The 22,296-nt window shown below is 35.7% G+C and overlaps 1 protein-coding gene across 6 annotated transcripts in view; it reads right to left on the bottom strand.

Annotated features, from left to right (window-relative positions):
- CNTN5 (contactin 5) overlaps window positions 1-22,296 on the bottom strand; it is a 608,827-nt gene that overhangs the window by 306,523 nt on the left and 280,008 nt on the right. For all 6 annotated transcript variants that reach the window (XM_054269695.1, XM_054269698.1, XM_054269699.1 and 3 more), the window contains one exon: window positions 8,040-8,170. In XM_054269695.1, coding sequence (XP_054125670.1) covers window positions 8,040-8,094 — 55 coding nt within the window. In that variant the 5' untranslated portion in view covers window positions 8,095-8,170. The remainder of the gene's footprint in view (window positions 1-8,039; window positions 8,171-22,296) is intronic.

The following is a 22,296-nucleotide window of genomic DNA, read 5'->3' on the forward strand; positions in this document are numbered from 1 at the left end:
TCACACAGCTATGAAGTGTTTATTCATCGTTAGAGATGTGACCTCTCCACATCAACCAGCTTGTCTCCCATGTAGAGAACCTGGCACATTTTACTCTTGCCTAATTTAGTAATTTTTCCAAATAACAATAAGGTTTTCAACACAGGTTGATGATTACTATTTTAGGGTGATTCCAAAAAGTGTTTTCAAGTGGTAAGAAGACATTTTACATAACAACTGAGAAAAAAAAATAGAAACAAAACCACATAAGTGGATTTTTTAAATATGAAGACTTCAGGCATGATACAGACAACAAGTAATAACTTCATATTGGCTAATATTGCTCTGAGTTTAACCTACTGCCATTACTCCAGGGGGAAAGCCTGAAAGAAAAAGGGAGCAATTCCACCTAGGGAGCAAACGAGAATACTTGCAAGGAAGCAGATTATTTTATGTGTGGCCTTCTAACACAGATAGTTATCATATATAGAATAGCTATGGATATTAGCTGTGGGAAGAAAATCATATCATTGCTGAAAGTTTACAACCTTAAAAATTTGACTTTTTATTCAAACACAGCAACGAGTTTATCTTCCTGGATAATTTCTGATGGTGTTTTACATACATTCCATTTTTTATGCTCCAAATTTATTCAACCCATGGTAGCAATTCGTTTCTCTGATGTTATTTGCAATAAAAATCTTTTGCATTTGAAAGAGGATTCACCCTAAAAGTGTGGTCTGTCGTTTGTCAGTTCAATCTTGCATTGTCATTAAGTATAATTTACCATGCAAGGTAAAGCCAGAAGAGACCACCATACACACATGGCAACATATCACTTGAAGAGTCCTGAATGGAACTTTTAACCAAAGAAAAGTAAACTCTGGAAGTCTCAAGAACACAGAGAACTTTTGCAATAATATGTTTGCTACCTAATGCTGGAATTGAGCAGTGAGAAATAAATACAGAAAATAACCTTGCAGGTGTTTTTGGTTATTGTTGTGGTTTTTTTCCCTAACATCTTCCCTAACAGAGTATGTGTTTTTTCTCAGTTATTTACTGCAAAAATTATCTGCTATTCAAGATTTTTCTTGAAGATTTCCTTCTTTCTTATGATTATTCTTTATAGGTAGGAGGCAACCTTTAAATTAGATTTTGTCAGAAGTTTTGAGCTTGGTATTCCTTAAGGTTAAAAGCACCAGGTGCTATTTCTTGGAATAAGGCTGGAGATGAACCAACAATTTGGTTTGCATTCAATCTTGCTCATGTGGTTGTAGGCCAGTAAAGTAACAAAAATTCCTGAACATATCTAACCTGATAATTTGATAGCATATTGAGAAACTTCTGAGCAGCTCTATGAAAGTAAGCAATAGAGAGCTTGCTATGCTCTGAATGAACACCCAGGGGGATGTAGAACATGTATGAAGGGAAACAGGGATTAGTGCAGCTCAAAATGACTTTGAAGGCAACCCAGCCTTACTCTCTTACAGCGCAGGTACACGCACACACACACACAAACTCACGTATTCATTTACGTCCACCACAGAATTTCTATTAGAAACTTGAGAAAACATTTAATTTTTAAAGTTATTTAATTTTGCTTTCCAACTTAAAGCATTGTCATATCTGCCAGCCTCCTAGCAGACCTCTTCAAATATTGGTTTAACCTCATTACTCAAAAACTAGTATCTCATTTCAAAGCTGAATTTGTCATAATTTCCAAGGTTTCACTGCCTTTTTATTGCACTCCTATTAGAAAAGGCCAGGTCAATGCTTAAAAAACGTTGTGCTAACTGCTAATGACATTTTGAAATGAAGTTAATAACTTATTATGTATTTGTGATATTGTTACTGCTTGTTGGAAACTCTAAATTATTCTCTATTATGAGCTAACTACTCCTTGTACATGTCTGACACTGGAAGTAAGAGAAAACAGACTTAGTTGCTTGTTAAGACCAAGTATTGCTCTTTTTATTACTTGTGATCATGAGAAGTGATCATCTAGAAGAACACTTGAAGAAAATGATAATCACTTCATAGAATGAATTACTTTTATCAGCAAACCAATTACAAATATTCCTACAAAAATTATATCACTGTTGCAATGTGTAGTATAACAGCCAAATTCCCTGTAGTATGAATGAAAGTATAAGATTCCTGGGGATGAGGACTTCTGGTGAAGGCTCACACACTGCAGCATTTGGGAAAGTATGGCATGGAATATCTGAGAAAGGTCGTAATAACAATTTTCAACATCTTGTTGTCCAGCAGTAGGAAACCACCTTTATAAATTGAACATAGAAAATTGTAAAAAATAAAGAACAACCCACACATGCATACAAGCAGAAGGATTTATCCTAAAAATATTTTCTTAAATCCATACTCTGCCTTTTTTCATGCCTGCAATTTTTCCCATCCTTAACACTCCTGATTATTTAACATTAAACAACATCAGGATTCTGGAGGCAGTAAATATTTTTTACCTTTCCATTCTTCTTTTGAATTAAACTTCAAGAAATTGCAAGATTTAGCAGGTAAGTGCTTTGCTCCCTGATTCAACTAAGTACTGGATCCAGGAAAGAGGATGTGGAAAGCCTTAGCTTTCAGTGCTGTGGCTGTTTTCTTGCCTTGCACCCTTTGCAAATGCAGTACTTCAGGATGAGCAGTAGAAGGATTAAGTGTGTTATCTCTCCCATTTTTACTCAGAAGCCTGTGAACAGGAAAGTCCCCAGGCACTAATACTTTTCTAGAGCTCTGTCTCCAGGATTTTATGCTCAGCTATCGAAGGTGACAAAGTTGTGTGGTATTTCCTATACCGCCATCAGTGCAGGGCCAGGAGTTGGGGGCAGGGTACTGTGGGTAACTGCATAGATTTATCAGTGATAAACACTGGTCATTCATGTGCTCATCACTCATATGACAGACTAGCAGCTGTCATATGAGTGATGAGCACATCACTTTTCACATGCTGTCCGCTGAATTGGGAAGGACATTGTCTAAAAAATGGAAGAACAAAAATGAGAAATAGTCCTGGAACTCAGAGTGGTATTCATATTTATATGCTTTGGTTAATGAATTTGTGAACCTTAGGCTATGAATTTTAATCCTGGCCATGGCTGCTGTAGTTCTGAAAGTTACATATTGAGCAGGTTTGTGATGTGTTTTGGAAGCTGATAAGTGCAAATGATAGAGCCAATTTCTAAAAGCCCCCAAGCAGCCAGATGGAGAGGGATGGGCACGACAAAAGACAGGAAGCACCTCAGATCCATGCCAGCTGCAGGTCAAAACTATTACAGGACATGTGTGTTTGTTTGTGCTCTTTTACTTAAGAGCATTTTTGTAAGTCTCCATTCATATTATGTTCCAGCAAACAACTGCTCAGAAAAAGTCCTGCTGATTCTAACTTTGAACACCATAATGAGGGATACAGGGAAAAAAACCTCTATATTGAGGCAGTCATTGCTTAGTAGTAAGAATGTTTTATGTGGCAAGGAATGAATGGTGCATAGAGATGAGTTTAAGGACAAATGTTTACCCACTCAATGCTATGAACAGTGACCGCAGGGTCTCAGAGGTACTGCCTCTATCTTGTGAACTCTTGCTACTTTCATTATACCCATAATTTTATTGATGCCATGAATTATACAGTCTTACAGAGAAAATGAGTCTCACTTTGACCCAATTAACATGCAGAAGGTAATATTACAGAAGTAGATAAATGGGCAGGGGAACAAAAAGGCATACAGAATATGTGTTAGATTAAAATAGAATTAGAACTCTATAAATACTTTTCACTCTATTATGCAACTTTTAACATATATTTAAATTTGAAACATCTTGTAACAGGCAGCAATAATTATTAAAAGGAATGACAGGAGTCTTATTCTCAAGCTAGCTTTTTCAAGTGTCTTACATCTGCAAATAATACTTCCCTTTCTGAAACATGAAGAGACATATCTGCTTGTCTCATTAAATGGCCAGGGGGTTCTGTCTTAAAGAAAAACCTTTCAGCAATATACATTTCCAACTTCTCTGAGAATTCAGTGCAAGAAAACTTTAACAAGCCTAGACAAAGAAAAGGTTCTCTGCTTTTTCACACACTCTGTTCCTAGTGTGAACCAAAAATAAATAGCCCTTAGTACATGCATAAAAGCCGACTCTAAAGTGATTATGGGGAACCAGGACAAGAGGACCCTGGGAGTATACACCCAGACTAATTCTGATGAACTTAGATTAAATTTAAACTGAGCAGTCCTGTACTTTATGTATTCCTGTAATCAAATCAGATTTTAAAAAGTTACTCTGAATTTCATATTTACAGTTTCCCCCATAGTAAACTATTCTTTTGCAGCATGCTGTCTTTCTCTACAGGAAATCTTTAAAGGAAGAAGAAACAGAAAAGAAAAAAATCCCCCCAAAACACTCCAAAAATCAACATTTTTATTCCAACTGTCAATTCAGTAGCGAGGCAGTCCCTAGGTCAAAAACAACAGCTTAATTCTTCTTCAATTCCATTTTGTCTTGAAGGGTAGTAATACAGATAAGAAGGAACATATCAATCTTGAGATCTTCTTTTTATCTGTTACTTATCAATATTTCATAAAACTTATTTTTTTTACAATTTAAATGTATAACTGTGAGCTGTACTCCCTGACTACCTTTGCCTTAAACCAGAGTAAGAGATATAATTCAGTCCTCATTCTTATGTCCAGAAAAATACTTTTTTCTCCATTCAAATATTATTTTCCATATAGCCTAAGCATACATTCATGCTTAAATACAACCCAAAATAACAGAATCAGTTTTAAGATAAAAATGGTATAAAAATGGGATCAACACAAACTAGAGAGGTCATCCCTTCTCTTGGATTCTTTCCCTTACCACTGCAAAATCAATACCACAGTGCAGAACTCTCTTCCAAACACTGCCTGCTGCTAGGAGTGATCCCATGATATGATGATTAAATGGATAAGTAAGTACTGAATTTTAACACAGTCTAGAAGAACAGAAATTGAATGAACTCTCTTCGTGGAGCACCATCAATATCTATTGCTCTGTTGTTAACAGTGCATTCAGGTATCAAACTTACTAGGCTGCCTTGAATTGCATCAGGTGTAGGAATGAACTATTTTCAGTTGTAAACAAGTTTTAATGAGTGCCACAATATAAAAACATCTCCAAATGCAGGATGATGTAATCAAATATTAGAGTTATGGAGACAGTAAATTCCTAGTTGTACAGATGATCTTATTAAAATAACTTCAAATCCATTTTTTTAAATTTTGTTAATTTCAGCTCTTATAGCATTAAATTAAACAATGAATAATTATTACTACACATGAAATGATGAAAATGTTATCTTGTGAGTGTGAAAAATGTATGTTATCACATAATATTCAACAATATGTGAAAACAAGCACTGCAGTTAAAAAATATTTCTTACAGAAGTTAAATCTCCTGCATTAATATGGAATAAAGATTTAAAAACCCTAAAGAATCACAAATTAGAATGAAATTTTAAAAAATGAATGCTTTAGAAACCATCAGATATAAGTAACAAATTAACAGATGAGAGGAACAGCCTATTTTAAATGTGGTGCTGGATGACTGGCAAGAGTTTTCAGGGTATAATGTAATTAAAATAAAATTCTTCTGTAAATATTGACTTTCAGTTTAAATTCCCAAGTAGTTACATACTCTTATGCTATATTAGAATTAGTCACTGATAATGCTTTTAAGTCATTGCAAGATGTTGTTTGAATGTACGTGCCTAAGCAATGCCTGTGGCAAACACCTGAAGCTTGTTCCTGTGCATCCAATTTTAGGATACAGAATTGTCAGCATATGACATGTGTCTCACAAATTTTGAAACGTATTTATGTGTCATACAGAGTTAGGCAAATTTATCTGGAGCAAACTCTACAGGTATTTTCTCTAACAGCAGTTGAGAGTAACGAGGTATTAGCTATGTGAAACCAACTGCAGGCTCAGGTACATTAGTTTCACAGATAAATACCTTCTGCCAGATGTTAACATTTAAATCAAAGATTTCAAGATAAAATAAATAATTCTTAGAAAGAAATCCTATATTTAAATTTCTGACATCCTTCTGAATTTTGCATCAAATTCCTTGCAATATGTAGCAATAAAAATATAAATATCAATTTTAAAAAAATAAATTACATTAATAGGTGGAGGTTGTAAGGTATTACTGCTATTGGAATCATGAAAATACAAACATTTATAATACAAACTCATATTTACAATGTGGCTGATAGTCCAGCACAAAGAAAACATAAATTTCCCTGTCCAAAATCAACAGACTTAGATAAAACAATGAAGCTACAAGAAAGAAACCAGATTAAATTAGACTCTCATGTATGCATGAAAAGCATATATGTTGACATCCATGGACACTTTCCATTATCAAATTCCTGTGTCAAATATAACTGTATTTTAATTAATCAGACTTTTAAATTTCATCTTGTGATGACACAAACCCAATGAATTTTGGAAGAATTTGGGAAAAGAGTAGCTTAGTTACTGCTGAGATGCAATAATCATGTCTTAATACAAGGACAGAATTTGTCAATATCTTAATCTAAATCTTTGCAGTTTTATCACTCAGTGTAGAGGCCCAGAGAAGGTGACTTTAGTTACATTCCCACCCACCCTTAGGTCCCAATATGGACTGAGAAATGCTCCTTAGGCTTCGGCCTTGAAGAATTGCGCCTGGACTAAGCCACTCTCCAGCTTGTGAGAAACACTGTCTATTCCCAGGAAGTAGAAGAGCACCAGATTTTTTAGAAGAGCAGCCTTTAAAACTTATTTTTCTTGCTTGAAAAACCCAAATGAAATAATATTTCTGCTGCTGAACCTTCAAAGAAAGTTACCAACTTGAATTGCATCCAGGATAGAATACTACTATGACTAAAATCCACTCTCTTGCAAACTTATAAAAAGTGATCGTAAGTGAGACCCTTTCAGGTTATGAGGGGCTGATGAGTACTAAAGACCACTATCTATTGACCTTATAAACAGTGGTCCAAAGTGAAGTTTTTTTGAGCTCTCAATTTCCAGAAAATACTTGGCTAATGTGCCTCAAACACCAATAGAGCTGTGAAGCCAAGCAAGAACTTTTAGTAATAACAGACAGGAAATTTTGGTAATAACCAAGGACTATTTGGACTAGCAACTTCAGAGAAAGAACAAGTTTGGACTGAAGAAGAGGGGCCAGCTGGAGACAGGGCAGCACTTTTCTGTGAGAAAGAACCACAATGCATTACATCTGAGTGCAGGAACGAATGGCAGAAAGAGGAAATAGACTATAAGGTGAGACTGGGACCTAAACAAGATTTTCCACAAAAAAAGTACCCAGCTCCAAGTCCAGGCTGTGACCCTCAGACCCTGGACATCTCATCAGCCACACTGATGCAGCTGGATTGCTGCCTATCACCTGGGTTGACACTGAAAACAGGATGGGCATCCCCTTAACTGGGTTGGCACTGAGACCGGGATGGGCATCCCGATCATCCAGAGTGATGCCGAAGTGAAGGTTGGTGTACCCTTTTTTACTTTTCTTTTTCCTCTTTCTTGTCCTCCCTTTTCCTCTTTTCCTTTCTTTAATTAATCTCTCCCTTTTTAATGAACCTCTATAATTTCTCTTTTCCCTCCCATCCTGTCCTCTTGATCCAAGACCCACTTCATTGTGCTTAATCACTCTTTTCCCTTTACCCTACACTTTTGTCTGAACCCCACTGCCATGTGCCTACACAGCAGGTCAGGGACTAACATACCAGTTTTCATGCCAATTGTATAATTTACTAATAATACTCCATGATTCTTTGCAGACTCTCTCACTTCTGTCATTTTTTTCAGCCAATGAGCATTTTTGAATCTTATGGGCTTCCTTCCCTTAAGGGTGGACATCACACTCAGGCAAATAGTTTTCGTAATGATGTTGATCTTCTCCAACACGCTTCCACATCTTCCTATTTCTGTTTGCAGTTAAGAGCCTTAAAACGATAAGCAAAGTTTTCTTGTTTTTTGTTTTGATTTACCTGAAAGACAGCCAGTGAGTGACAGAAACAGCAGGAGTTTCCATGACAACCACATCCTTGGTCACAAAGGTCTCTCCGTCCCTCTTTGTGCAGTTGTTAGCAACGTTGACGTTTCTTAATTAAAGCTTAGCCTATTGGGAGAAAGACAGATCTCTGTTAGGAAAATTAAAAATATCTCTCAATAATGTGACAAACAATTAAAGAGACAAAGCTTCTCCTAATGCAATTAAAAATCTAGTTCCAAAGGACTCTCTATCCCTCTGACTCAGACTCAGAGGGATCTTGCTTCAGCAGTTAACAATGTTAATAGCTCAATGTCTGTGGCAGTGCTCTGCATATATGCATATACATGACACGAATATCACTTTAAAACTACATGTGCTTTGAAGCTTTGAATTTCCAAAAAGCCAAGATTAGAAGATAGTACCCATATCTTTCACAGCAAATATTTTCAAAGCACATGGCCCAACATGTGTTCTTATTTTCCTTAAATTATCTTGATTTCTGATATAAAGTGTTTCAAAGAGCTTATGTGGAAGTGTGGGTTAGATGAGTGGACAGTGAGGTGGAGTGAGACTTGGCTGGAGGGCAGAGATCAGAGTGTTGTGAGCAGTGGTGCAGAGTCTAGTTAGAGCCTGTGGCTCACAGTGCTGCCCATGGATTGCTACTGGGTCCAGTTGTCTTCAGCTTCTTAATCAGTGACCCTGGTTGAAGGCAACCCTCAGGAAATTTGCTGATGATACAGAACTGGGAGGAGTGGCTGATACCCTAAAGGTCTGTACAGCCCTCCAAAAAGGCCTCAACATGCTGGAGAGATGGGCAGAGAGGAACCGTCTGAAGGTCAACAAGGGCAAATGCAGCGTGTTGCAGCCGCAGAGGAATAACCCCAGCACAGGCTGGGATCTGACCTGCTAGAGAGCTGCTCTGCAGAGAAGAACCTGGGGGTTCTGTTGGACAACAAGCTGTCCATGAATCAGGAGTGTGTCCTTGTGGCCAAGAAGGCCAGAGGGATCCTGGGGTGCATTAGAAAGAGCCGGCAGGTAGTGGGGGGCGATACTGCCCCTCTACTCAGCCCTGGTGAGGCACATCTGGAGTGCTATATCCAAGTCTGGGCTCCTCACTACGGGAAACACAAGCAAGTACTGAAGAGGGTTCATCTGAAGGCAATGAAGATGATGAGGGGATTGAAGCATCTCTCTTGTGAGGGAAGACTGAGAGTGGTGGCAGAGCACTGCAACAGGCTGCTCAGAGAGGTTGTGGAGTCTCCTTCTCTGGAGATATTCAAGACCCTCCTGGACACAATACTGTGCAGGTGAATCTGCTTTGGAAGAAGCTTTGAAGTAGGTACCTGCATACTTCCCTTTCAACTCAAACCATTATGTGATATTTTTTCCTGAAAGTAATATGTTGGTATATTTAGTATACACAATTTTTAAAATGGTTTAGGAAAATCCAGGTGTTTTTACTACTTGCAAACTGGATTGAAATAGATTCCAGATTCAACTTAATGTATGAAGAATCTACGAATATCTTTGAAAAAATCAGCACTTTTTCAAAATATGTTGTTCATACTCATCTCCTACTCTTCCTCATATTTGTGATTCCTATCTGTCCCATGACATGAACATAAATTTTAGCTTCGTCTTTGATCAGTCTTCTTAGCTATCTCTTTAACAATGTCAGCAATTTTACCACATTGGAACTCAAGAAATTTTGCATTCAAATGTCTGAAAAGTCAATCCAAAATATGAGAAATTTCAGCTGTTTTTGTATGGAAATATGTGTACTTCTGGTCTTTGACTTGAAAAGCATGAAATTGCAAACATAATTTCCTATATATAATTAGTCATATTTATTCAGGAGGATTCTGACATCCTCTTTTTGGAGCCCAAGGAATCTTCAATCACTAGAGGCTGTGATTTATAACTAAAAGAGCAATGACATGTGACATAATTATGAGACAAGGGAGAACTTCTTTTGTTCCTCTATCCAACCCCTTTTGGGCATAATAGGACTCCTTCAGATTATAACCAGCTTAGTTACATGCCATATTTGCTGCTTTGAGGGGTCCTATTCTCTGTTGGAACCCTGACAGTAAGAGAACAGAGGCAAAGCTCTGCACAGTTGCTAAAAATAAAAATATAAATCATAATGTAAAAATAGGTTCCTGCTGGATTATTCCATTTCAACTGTTCTCTGAGCATCTCTAGTTGTAACCAGTTTTGACAGTCTTTCCATCATATATAGAGAGACACACTGTGTGAGCACAAGATGACATCTCTTTATGTTGCTGGCAGTTATTCCTGCAACAATATAAAGGTGTAGCTTGTCAGCTTTCATTTAAACAGCACAGAAGATATGCTTTTCGACACAGATAAAAACATCCCATTTTGGGTTTTTACTTCCTTTCAAGTAACTCAGACCAGGGAAACTTAATATTGGACATGCACATAGGTATAACTCTGTGAAAGAGAGCACAACAATCTGGTAGACAAGTAACTTTCCATATAGAGCTTGTAACTCATGTAAACCTCCACAGGAAACCTCCTCAATTAATTATTAATGTCTTCTGTCTTTGTTTTTCACTTCAGTGATAATCTGCTTTTCAGTCATTGTGTTCCTTTGGTTAGTGAATTATCTCATTCAGCATTCTTTGTTGGCCAGGCCTTTGGGAAATAAGTATTTTCATTAAAATTTAAATTTTTCCCTCATGGCCATATCCGTTAAAAAGAGTAAAGCAGAGATTTCTCCCCCTGCCCCCAACTTTATTACTTTTTCTTATTATTATTTTCCTAACATCTTTTCAGCTACTTTTAAACCAGTGAAACACAGAAATTATTTTGACTTGGTGATTTTTCTCTAGCATCAACAGGGAAACATATACCAAATTTTCAAACATTACAGTGTGAGACTGTTGCTGTTTTTATTACTAGGTATTACTGTGCCTATTGGATTAGACTGTTAAAATAATAATAATAAAGGTTGTGATTAGTAGAACAAAAAACAGGATGAACTGGAGCCAAACAGTGGTAATATTAAAATAAAAGACAGATTTATACACATTTCTCTTTGTATTCTTGAAAGACAAGATTTTAAATTCCCTCAAAAATTTTGAAACAGAATGGTTTTAAACTTTCTGTGAAAAATAAGTTTTTTTTAATTAATGTGTCATTGAAGACATCAGAGTTATCACAAGTTGAGTGGGATAAAGAGCCTATAGCTGAATAGCTATAGTAACTTTTATGTAACAACCCTGTGTAACCTATACCTATCAATACAATACATACTTCAGACCTGTTACACAGGAATATGAAAATGTAAAACCAAAGCACTGTGACACAGAGATAATCTAATTTAAGTCATGGATGTTGGACACTGGCCTTCCTATTTGGATATTTGTTGTATAAATACATTGGCTGATCTCTGTAGAATAATTGGCAGCAAACAAGCAAAGGCAAAATATGCCACTGCATAGTTTTTAAAAAATCTACATAGAAATCCTGATTATTTTCATAAGGAAAGGATTTTGCATCTCTAACTATTTTTCTATATTTCTTGTTGCTTGAAGGATAGTTGGCTAAAAATGTACTTGGCATATGGATGAATGAAATGCATACCAACATAGTAGGGTTGTTGAACATCTGTGGTTGGGGAGTACCAATCATGCAGATGACAAAGACATTGATACTGCATGTGTAGGGCTGCCACGGGGCATGTGGGATAATGACAAATGGGGCTGTGTAGGAAATGACATGGGCAGGAGGATGAAAATGCTGTATTTAATAAAGATTTGCAGATAGTCAAATTTCTGGTCTAGATTTAATGAAGGGATGTACTCCTGGGTTTACTATCAGTGGTTGCCACCTATCTTTCCAATAACTGAGCTCTCACCCTTAGACACGTGTGATTGAAGAGTTCCTTTATGCTTATAGCATAAAGATCAAAGCTGAACTAAATCCATTAAGAGGAGCATCTTCTTTCTTACTAAAGAAAAAGAAGGGAAAAAAAGGATCTTATTGCTGAAAAAAACCCAAATTAACATTCTGTTATACTTATAAGAAGAATCTTCCACTTAAAATTGCCTTATTTTAAAAGTAGTTTAAGAGCACATACACCAGCAGTATTCAGTTGTTGTTGGTTTGAAAATTTTGTTAATTTTCTGTTTTGTTTTGTTTCTTTCCCAACCCTGACTATCCCAAAATGAGGAAGACTTTGAAGAAAAAAAAAAAAAAAAAAAAAAAAAAAAGCGCAAAAGGTGCTGCTTAAAAGGCCTTTAAAATAATTTCAGCTGAACAGTATCTATTTTTTTCCGCAGTTACAATTTAGGACCTCACAAAAATCCAACTGGCCTGTTTAGAATGGTTTTTTGGCTTCATTCTTCAAGAAAAGAAAATTTAAGTTGTCTAGAATATACTGTTTTTACAGATGTCTTTCACATAATAGCATGAATTAACAAAGCACTACAGTCAGATTTTTTATTTAAAGATGGACTGTCTAACATTTCTTAATTTTTTAAATTCTGTCCTGTTGTTATTCTTGTTTCTTTGCAATAAACAGAGTTTCAGTAAATTATTTTTTTCTTAATACCAAGGATATGAACTTTCCCTAAAAGAAATTTGTGTAAAATGGGGATCTAAAATACAGATGTATATAATGTGCACCAAGTAATTTATCTAACTTCTTTTCCAGCACAAAAATTAGAAACAGTTTTCAATTTCCACACAGTACTACCCCAGTCCTTTGTTTTCCCCAGGATTTCTGCCAAATTACTTTTACAATTTATTTTAATTCTGTGTAATAATTTTAGAAAACTTATTAAAGCCCTCACCATTCAGTATGTTTTAATGAATTGCTTTAGCTGGTAGTGACCGGATGGATATTTTCCTGTGGTTCTGACTCCTAGCAGACTTTGTGAATACAGAGTACTAATTCAGTATTGTTAACCCTAATGTGCAAGAGGCTTGAACCAGATCCAGTGAAATTGTGCTTTTTCTAAAGGTAATAATAGCATTTACTATCATTAATATTTGTTTTCTGGCACGTAGGATAAATTTAAATGCAACACAAGGATCTGTTCTATTTTAAATTAAAATACTTTTAAAACAAAGCCTTTAGCATAGATACTGTGACACTGATATCAAAATGATTTCTTCTGTTATCACTATCTAATTTCCCTTTTCAATCATATGCATACTTATCCATTTATGTCTAGTGACATGAAAGAGATGATTGCTTAAATCCACATCCTCTCTCAAAGCAGTGGAGCAAATCTTTGTGTCTACAGTGACTATACTTCTCAGAGGAAATGCTGTGACTTGTCACAAAAACCAAAAGTTTTTGCTGTAATATTTTTTCCTATATCAATATATATTAGAAGAATGTTCAAATTATTTCATTTTCCCTTTCCTTTCAGAAAAGGAACATACAAACAGGTAATGAAGAAATAACACCAGTGATATGCAATTCTGATGTTCTAGATGGAGCTGCAAAAGCAGGAACTAAAAAGAATTAGAAATTGAGCCATTCCCACCCATACATCCAAACAGAAAAAGAAGAGCATATGCTGTGCAGAACAAATATACTTGGATTGTTTTAGGTAGTACTATTAGGAAATCCTTTCATCACATTTAGTAAGTGGAGGATGTTGGCATAAGGTGCAATGAAACTGCTAATAATATTCCGTACTTAGGGTGACAAAGCTATGAGATCAATAAATGCAACAAGCTAAGTACCAGTGACTAGGCTTTCTGTTAAAAGGCTTGTTATAGTCTTGGAAGAAGACAGAAGTCTGCCTGAAGACAGAGGTTAAAATACTTCTAGACTTTAAAGCCTTCTGAGCTGCACCAAACTCTCTCTGCTTCCCAGCACAACCTCTTCTGCAATCAGGGCTTGGAAGATATGAATGGAATTGTTGCAGACAACAATTCAGCCTGTCCTCCTCGTTCCCATGAGGATCAGACCTCTAATGCTGAGTCCACGGAGAATCAGAGGCTTTAGAAAACCAAAGGCTCAGATATTACAAAGCTCATAATGAATAGAGGAAGTAGCTTGGCTGGAAATTTTTAAAAAGAGCTGGTCGTTAAAGATCTCCCTAATGAATAGTTAGATATAAAGTCAGGCCACAATTATTACAGACAGTGGTTATACAGAATATAAATAACTTCAACTGAGTTCATGGCCCTGCTTGCTTTCAATAAAAGTTTTATTTGTTCAGTCCAAAGTCTTTTGACAATACTATTTTTATATTGGTATAAGTTTACTAAAACCATATGGAGTTAATATTTGATAAAAGTCATACTATAGACACTTATACAATGAAATATCACTGAAATTTGTTAGAGGAAAAATGAAAAAGAAATTATATTAAGCTAATGTAAACAGAAAGGCATCTTGTAGGATTGATTACTACCCCAATGAAAGATCATTTATTTGCAAGCTTTAGTAATTGTTCAAACTATTGTAAAGGAAATTTAATAGAGATCAAGACTGAGCAGTTAAATAAAAAAAATTCCGAGTTGTTTATGAACACTCAATTTACTGCTAATAATATTAAAAGTTTATTCTGCAGTGGAAGCTTTCTTTGTCAGGTTCCTTTTGGTGAGCAACCAAGACTTTCAACATCTAAATTAATTTTTTATAAGGGTTTTTTTTTGGGGGGGGGGTGTTCTTTTATTCGTTTTTTTTTTGGTGTTTTGTTGTTGTTGTTTTATTCATGACAGTAATAAATTTTCAAAGACACCTGTTCAGGTCTAGGAAGAAGCTGAGAATGCTATTCTACAAAAGAATCAAATAACTTTTTCTGAAATAATGATCAGTCACAATTTCTATACTGATGAATGAACGTCTGAACTACTGCTTTAAAAAACAAACCAAAATATTTGATTGCCAGCACTGAATAAGTATCTCAAAATACCTATTAGTCCATCTAAATTATTCAGATGAATCAAACCTGTTTGGAATGCTGTGCACAACACCCATACAATAAAAACTCAATATTGTACTAGTATTGTATTAAATATTATTTTATAGTATTTGAATATATTTCCATATACATATTTAAAATAGAATGTTTGTATGTAAGATGCAGAACGTCTCCCTTTCCAACATTTCAACCAGTTGACTGCATTTGCATTGTGTCTAATATGATTATTTTTTTACCAAATCAACCATTAATATGTCTAGAGGAGATTTACAACTTCACTTGACCGAGAACTGGTTTATGCAGAATTCTGTGAGGGATTGTTCAGTGCTATTTGTTATACAAACTAGATCCTCTTTGACATTCTTACTGCAAATCAGACCTAAAATGCCTTTGTGCCCTCAAGCGAAGATGGCAGAAAGAGTCCTCAGCTTCTCTAAACCAGCAATACTGAGGGGCTCTATTTGGCAACACTCATTTGAATAAAGCTTGAAAAAGCTAGAGTACTGCTCAGGCAGTCAAATGACTCGGGATATACCTTAAAGTACTGGGTGCTGAGAAGAGTTAAAACCATGAACTCCTGTCTACTTTTAGGCATTGAGGCAGCTTCAAGAAGCTGCTCCAACCACAAGGCATGACCTTGTTCTCTGGCGGATAAAATACCTGTTGGAAGAGGCCTCCTGAGAAGGGAAGGAGTGGAATTAGATCTGTTGTGGATTTTTCCCTCTATTTGCCAATCAGACTGACAGCTTCTAAAATTCAGCTTACATTTCAGAGAACAAGCAGCTGCTGGGGATAAAGCAGGTTAAAAAGCCTTGCTCTCTCACTTAGGATTGTAAATGCAACATGGATTCACTCAGCAGCATGATTTTGAGATTTCTTGAAGGCTGGGCTGGAAATAACAAAAATTTTTTCACAAACACCACAGTTAAGCTGTTTGGTTTCTTGTGTGAACTTTATGACCAGTCATTTCTCAAAGTCTCTCAAGCTGTCATTACACACTCTTCAATTTTTCTTATTTTTTGTTTTTAGTTCTGCCAATAATATTCATATCTAACAGGAAAAAAAGAATAAAGAAGAAAATTGTGTATAATTTGACACTTTGGAAATGAAGTCTATAAGCTCTCTTGTTAGTAAATGAAGAGGAATAGAAAACCAGAAGGAAAATTAATTCAAAGATTTTTGACAGTTATTTTGAAGTGAGATGAACAACCTCATTCTTTTTGCTAACTCTGATGGAAACCTGATTGCAGCAGAAACTTAGACAGCTATCTTAAATTATTCAATTAACTTTCAGATGGCTAAAGCTGTGTGATAAGAGTCTTCCCTTGTCTTTTTTCCAGTGTGTATGGAAGTTTCCACCGCATGTGAAAAACTCAACTGGTCATTTAACTCCCAATCTCAGTTGAATGATAATAAAATCACTCTTCATCTATGATAATCCTTTCTTGGTATTTCCCTTTAATTATTCAGGAAATTTATTTAAGCTCTTAATATTAAGAGTAACAGATGCCTCAGAGAAATTGAGAAGTTCAGGGAAAAACTATACAATTATAGGTCATGTTAGTAACCTGCTCTTAATCTGCACTCTTTGTATTAGACTTGATTTATTTGCAATGAAAAATTGCAAGGAAAAAGGCATATTCTTATGCTATGTTTTTCAGGCCCACTTGTTTATTTCCATATTCCTCTGGGAGATCGTAGTATGTGCCAGTGTAATCGCATCTGGAAATGTTCTTTCTCTGCCAAGCAAGGGATTAAGGACAATGAGAGGACCAGCAGGACACTGCTGTTATTTTGTCTCTCTGCTGCACCTGGTAGAACCACCTCTAACATATAAAGAGCAGCTTATCTTGACCTTTTTTCTGCAGCAGCCAACTACTGCCAAGAAGGAAGATGACTGCAGTTAAACAAATATTCTTAACTACTACTGCATCTAGCACATCAGCCAGCATAAATGGGCCCAGCATAAGCCTTCCACTTAATGCAGCTGCCAGACTAATGATATTATGCATTTTAATAACACATAACAGGATCGTCACTCATTTCTCTACAAGGCTAAAGCCCTGGAGGTTGTGTGTACTGCTCTGAAGTAGTGGCCACAATTTCTCCATGGACCTGTAAATTCAACTCATCTCTGTGCTCTCTTCCAGACATCAAATCACCAAATCAGCTGTGCCATAACAGCATATTGTGCACCAGGGTGCTTAATACTATGCAGGTAAAGGATCAGTACCCTTTCTGTGCTGAAGATCCTATGCACTTTATGAGGAATGTGCAAGGCAGGGTCCCAAAAACATGTTAAGGAAAAGTAAGATCCTTCAATACTCTGCTTGGCTCCTACCTCTGGGCTTTATGTGATGCTGTCAGGCGGTCAGAAGGACGCTTGTCTGAGAAGGATGTAGGCTGCATGTGCTGAGTGCAAGAGGCTGTTTCATGTGTAGAGCGGATGGGAGACACAGAGAGGTTTGTGTGCAAAATGAGTGTGTGTGAGCAATCTGTCAGTGCATATGTGGTACAAGTCTGCCTCAATGCCAATCCATAAATTAGAAAAATAGCAGTTGTATTAAAAAAAGAACTTATCTTGATATGGTATTTGTGAGTTCTGAGTTATTACCTGTGTAGTCGCTGTTGCAGATTTCACACTAGTTCAGCACCCAGGTTTAGTAACAAGACCATTTTTAGTCAAATATTCTATTTTATTGTGATCTATAATGAAATGACTGAAAAGTTCCATCTGATCACAGAATCACAGACTCATTTAGGCTGAAAATCCTTTTGGTTCCCAGAGAAGTTGTGGATGCTCCATCCCTGGGAATGTCCAAGGCCAGGTTGGGTGGGGCTGTGACCAACCTGGTCAAGCGAAAGGTTCATGGCAGGAAGGTTGGAAATCTTTAGCAACCCTTCCAACCCAAACATTTCTATGACTCTATGATTCCATGAAAAGGCCTTCAAGTTCATTGAATCCAACCATAAAACTGCCACTACATCTTCAATTCAAGGGAGGCTAGATATTTCCTAAACTTAAGGGACAGAAGTCACTTTAGACACTTTAGGAAGCCTTAACACTACATGTATTTTTAAAAAAAAAATCAGCATGTTTTTTAAACAATACATCTAATTAAATTCAATCTGTTCAGACAGATAAAAAATAAAATAATACTATTTTTGACTTAAATTGTTGCAATAAACGATCTCATTACAATTAATAGTTGCCTCATCTCATGACAACAAAGAGTATAATGTACAATAAAATGACATTATCTTTGGAACATATATGTTAGAGGAGCAGATAAAGATGTAGAATTTGAAAATGCATCTGTAAAAACAAAATTAATTAGGAGAAAACACCTAAAACACTCAGTTGTTGTTCTGTATTGATTGTGGTTGTTTAAATGTTAATCATTTTGTTCTTAGCTATTTTCTATTTGGAACAATAAAATGCATTTTTAAACTGGCATACTGAAGAATATTAATGATGCTACAAATTGATTGGTACTACAGAGATGTATCTGGTTTTTTTACAAGCATATTTAATTGCACATGATTCTTATGTTTCTAATTACAACCAGTACTAAAAGTGTCGAGATGCTTAAGGATGCATTTTTATATTTAAACATACTTCATTATTATTACTTATATGGCAGATAGTTCACTAAGATATAATGATAGGATATTAAAGTGGATTAGAAATCTCGTTATTAGAACGCAAGCTTGTCTGAATAGGAAGAAAAAAAATAAAGTACTCTAAGTGGAATAAGCACCTCTTCATTTTCTTTCACAAATCTCATTTTATTGCAAGCTAAATGTCAGAGACATAAAGACATAACTGCTGGCATGATCCCATCAGGGAGGTTTCTATCTGCTGTCATATGGTATTCAACATTCTTTTTCCACAGATTTTAAGCAAAGCCAGCAAAATTTACTAAGGACTCAAATTTAAACCAAATATATTTCAGCCTATCTAGAGATGGATTGTTTATTTTTAAATAGTAAGATATGAGTGCAGTCAAATAACATTTCTTCTTGTATTTTAACTCAGCATTAGGGCACACACCAATTATGAAATTGTGCTGTCAGGTTACCCCTCTAAGGGCAGTCACACACTTCATGTTTTGAGTGGCAAATTGAATTTGACATTTAATTTGAAGCCCAGGATACCATAATGTAAAACCTTCTGCAGTATTAGTGATAAAGCATGAGGGCATATCTCCTGTCTGGCTTTTTTAAATAGTCCTCTCCATGTGACTATTGTCTTCATTATTTTCCATGGAGATTATTTTCCTGATATTTAAAGGAAAATCACAGTAAATATTTAGAATCACAGTAGCTCACAACTAGAGCATTTCAGGTTTCTTCATAGATTCAAATAAGTGATCTAATATAGAATCTACCCATGCATACTGTTCAGACACCCTGTCATTTCTGAGTTTAGAAACAATTAGAGGAAACCTTAGAATAGCTCTTAGTAGGTGGTGGTGCCAAAATTTCCTCATTTGTTTATTCTTCAGAAGATAATTTAATTTAACATTGCAAGAAAATGTGCTAATAGTAGTTGCAAGCCCTTTATTGGTGGAAGTTTAATTTCTTGCAGAGATTTCTGTGTAAATTGGCTGCCCTTCCTTTAATACATTTTAGAGTAGTGAAATGCAATATTTTCAAGAAGCAGCCAGAATTTTTCTTTCCTTGACAGAATAGGAAATTTTAGCACAAAAAATTGAAAATGTTACAATCTGAAAGTCCAAAGCCTGGTTTGGTGCACATGCAAATGCAATTTAGCCAGGATTTCTGGGTTAAGCATCACCTTGGAAGCTACCATTACATATTACTCCCCCTCCCCCAACAAAGAAACAAGCAAACACAGCAAAAACCAAACATATCCCTCTTCAAAAAAACCCGAAAAACAAACAAACAAACAAACAAACAAACAAAACCAAACAAAATAAACCAAACCAAAACCTCGCGGATAGTTCCTTTTCTCTCTAAGCTTTCGTATTACAACAGCCATGAATTCAGCTGTGAAATTACCAGCTCAGAATCAGGCCCAGAGGCTCCAGCCACAGAGTACTACATAGCAAATATCAGATCTCTGTGCAATTCAATATTTTTACACAAATATAACTCACCCAAATAGGAGCGTATTTTGGTTAATTGTCCTGCCCACACAATACACTCAGCATAATGTAAATTTTGCATAGACTGGCACTATCTGATCGACATGAAAGTCAGCAATGATCCAGTTATTTCCCACTCTTTTCCCTACCATTTCTACCATTTCTACATTCTCTGCCAATTGGATGAGAGGTTTTATTATAATTTGTATTGTTGATATGCTGAAGTGGAATTTACTGTCATGAAGATGAACTGCTTTAGCACTCCCTACAGAGTGCCAGTATTTCCCTAATTATTTCAATAAGTGGTCAGAGTTCTGTCAGGAGATGTGGAAGTATATGCCCTGAGGTTTTTTCCATTTTTTGGGTTATATTTCTGAAATGATTACTTTAAGGCTTTTTTTCTGGGTAGAGAACACCCTCCTTGATTAAAAGAAGACATGAGTCCCTTACTGGTTTCCAGACAATATCGTCATTGATTTTGTTGACAGCACTTTAATTGATCTTGCAGTTTTTTTTATTCTATCAGAACATTTCTTGCAAAAAATCTTGTCATTTTTTAAATCCAGTTAGTTCCAATGGCTGGAACAGCAATTGTAGGTTGTAGGTTGTGTTTTCTGAGGCGAAAATTTATTTTTTAAATTTTTTCTTTATTCCCATTTATGAAGGAAGAGAATTTAGAATTTACAAGCAAGAACACAAACTATGCACAGCCTAGAGTTTACAGTGTGACACTTTCCTCGCTGTAGAAGATGCTTCACTTTGGTAAATTCCCACCGTCTGTGAAACACAATCTAAGAACACCAATTCAGCAAAATACAGAGAAATACAGTGAAGAAACAATGTACCTTGTGCTGTTAGAGTGCTGAAATCCTGCCAGTGCATCATGCAAAAATACAAGCCTGAGGCTACTGGTGCATGCTGGACAAGTGCTGACAAGTCCTAGTAATTACCCAGAGAAGGCTCTGTTGGGACAGAGTTTTCACTCACTCGTTTGACAGGAAGTGAAGTGTCAGGCCCATCACTGCACCTGTTTAAGACAATTTTTTGGGTTTTTTTGCTTCTGGAAGATATGTGGAATGATGCCTGCCTTTATTAAAAGTTCAGCCATCTTCTTCCAAGAGACAAGAACCCCTTGGCACAGTTCTGATTATTGGTTATAAGGAAACCAAGGTGGAATTGAGATTGGAATTGTATGTGTGCTTCTCTTCCCTCCCTGATAATTATTTGGAATCATAAGTGTTTTACAATTCAATTTCTAACCTGTGCAGCCAAAGAGGAATAGCAGGATGGCTAATAGATAGAGTACCACTTATATCTAAAATGAATGCTGTCTAAGGATGCCTTGTCACCCTCCTGCTCTTCCCTGCAGGTTTCATGCACAGCAGCAAAGAAGGAAGATAAAAAAAAAATGCATCTTTTTTGAGTGCTTAGTAAAATAAGCTCTCAAAATTAGTCTGATAGTACCTTTTGTTAAATGTGATGTTATATTTTCTATTCTTCTTATCTTGAGTGTTCTCTTAGACTCTAATTATAATAGTTTATCCATAAAATAAACAGGATTTTTCTGTGCAACTTAGTACTGTGACAAGTTCTTAAAAATAGGTATCTGTGCAATTGGAAAGAGAAAATAACCCCCAGTACGTTCACTTCTTTCCTTTATGCTATCCATATGACGTCAGAATATTTTAAAATTATTCAAAATAAAAGAATGAGGATGTCATTAAGTATGATTATGTAGATTACTACTGAAAATGGAGAGGCAAATATTGTCTGTATTTTGAATATTTTTTAATTGTAAGTGTACTTTGAAGATTGTTTTTTAAGTGTATTATTTGTAGTCTTTGTATTTATATTTATATGACTCCTTGGCCCCATCCAGCAATCTACTATAGAATGAAAATTTATATTAATTAAAACAATCAATAAATTAATTCACTAAATATAATGAATAAATTAATTAATCAGATTTTAAGTCAAACTAATTTAAAAAATTTAACCAGACTTAATCAAGGACAAAGGGACTCTAGAAATTTGATAATTCTTCATAGATAATTATACAGGAAAGAAGTCATGTGTTAGCTTGGCCTAATTCCAGTAAATTAAAAGACAAAGTCTCTAATTATAGACCTTTTAGCATTGAAAGTATATAATGAATTATAATCTCCCACCTAAGGAAAATCCAAAACTAAAAATACATGATTGAACACTAACCAAATGTGTGGGG

The sequence above is a fragment of the Melozone crissalis genome, unplaced genomic scaffold (genome assembly GCF_028551555.1).
Source record: "Melozone crissalis strain CALT ecotype California unplaced genomic scaffold, PUWL_Pcris_2 ptg000008l_1, whole genome shotgun sequence".
NCBI lineage: Eukaryota > Metazoa > Chordata > Aves > Passeriformes > Passerellidae > Melozone > Melozone crissalis.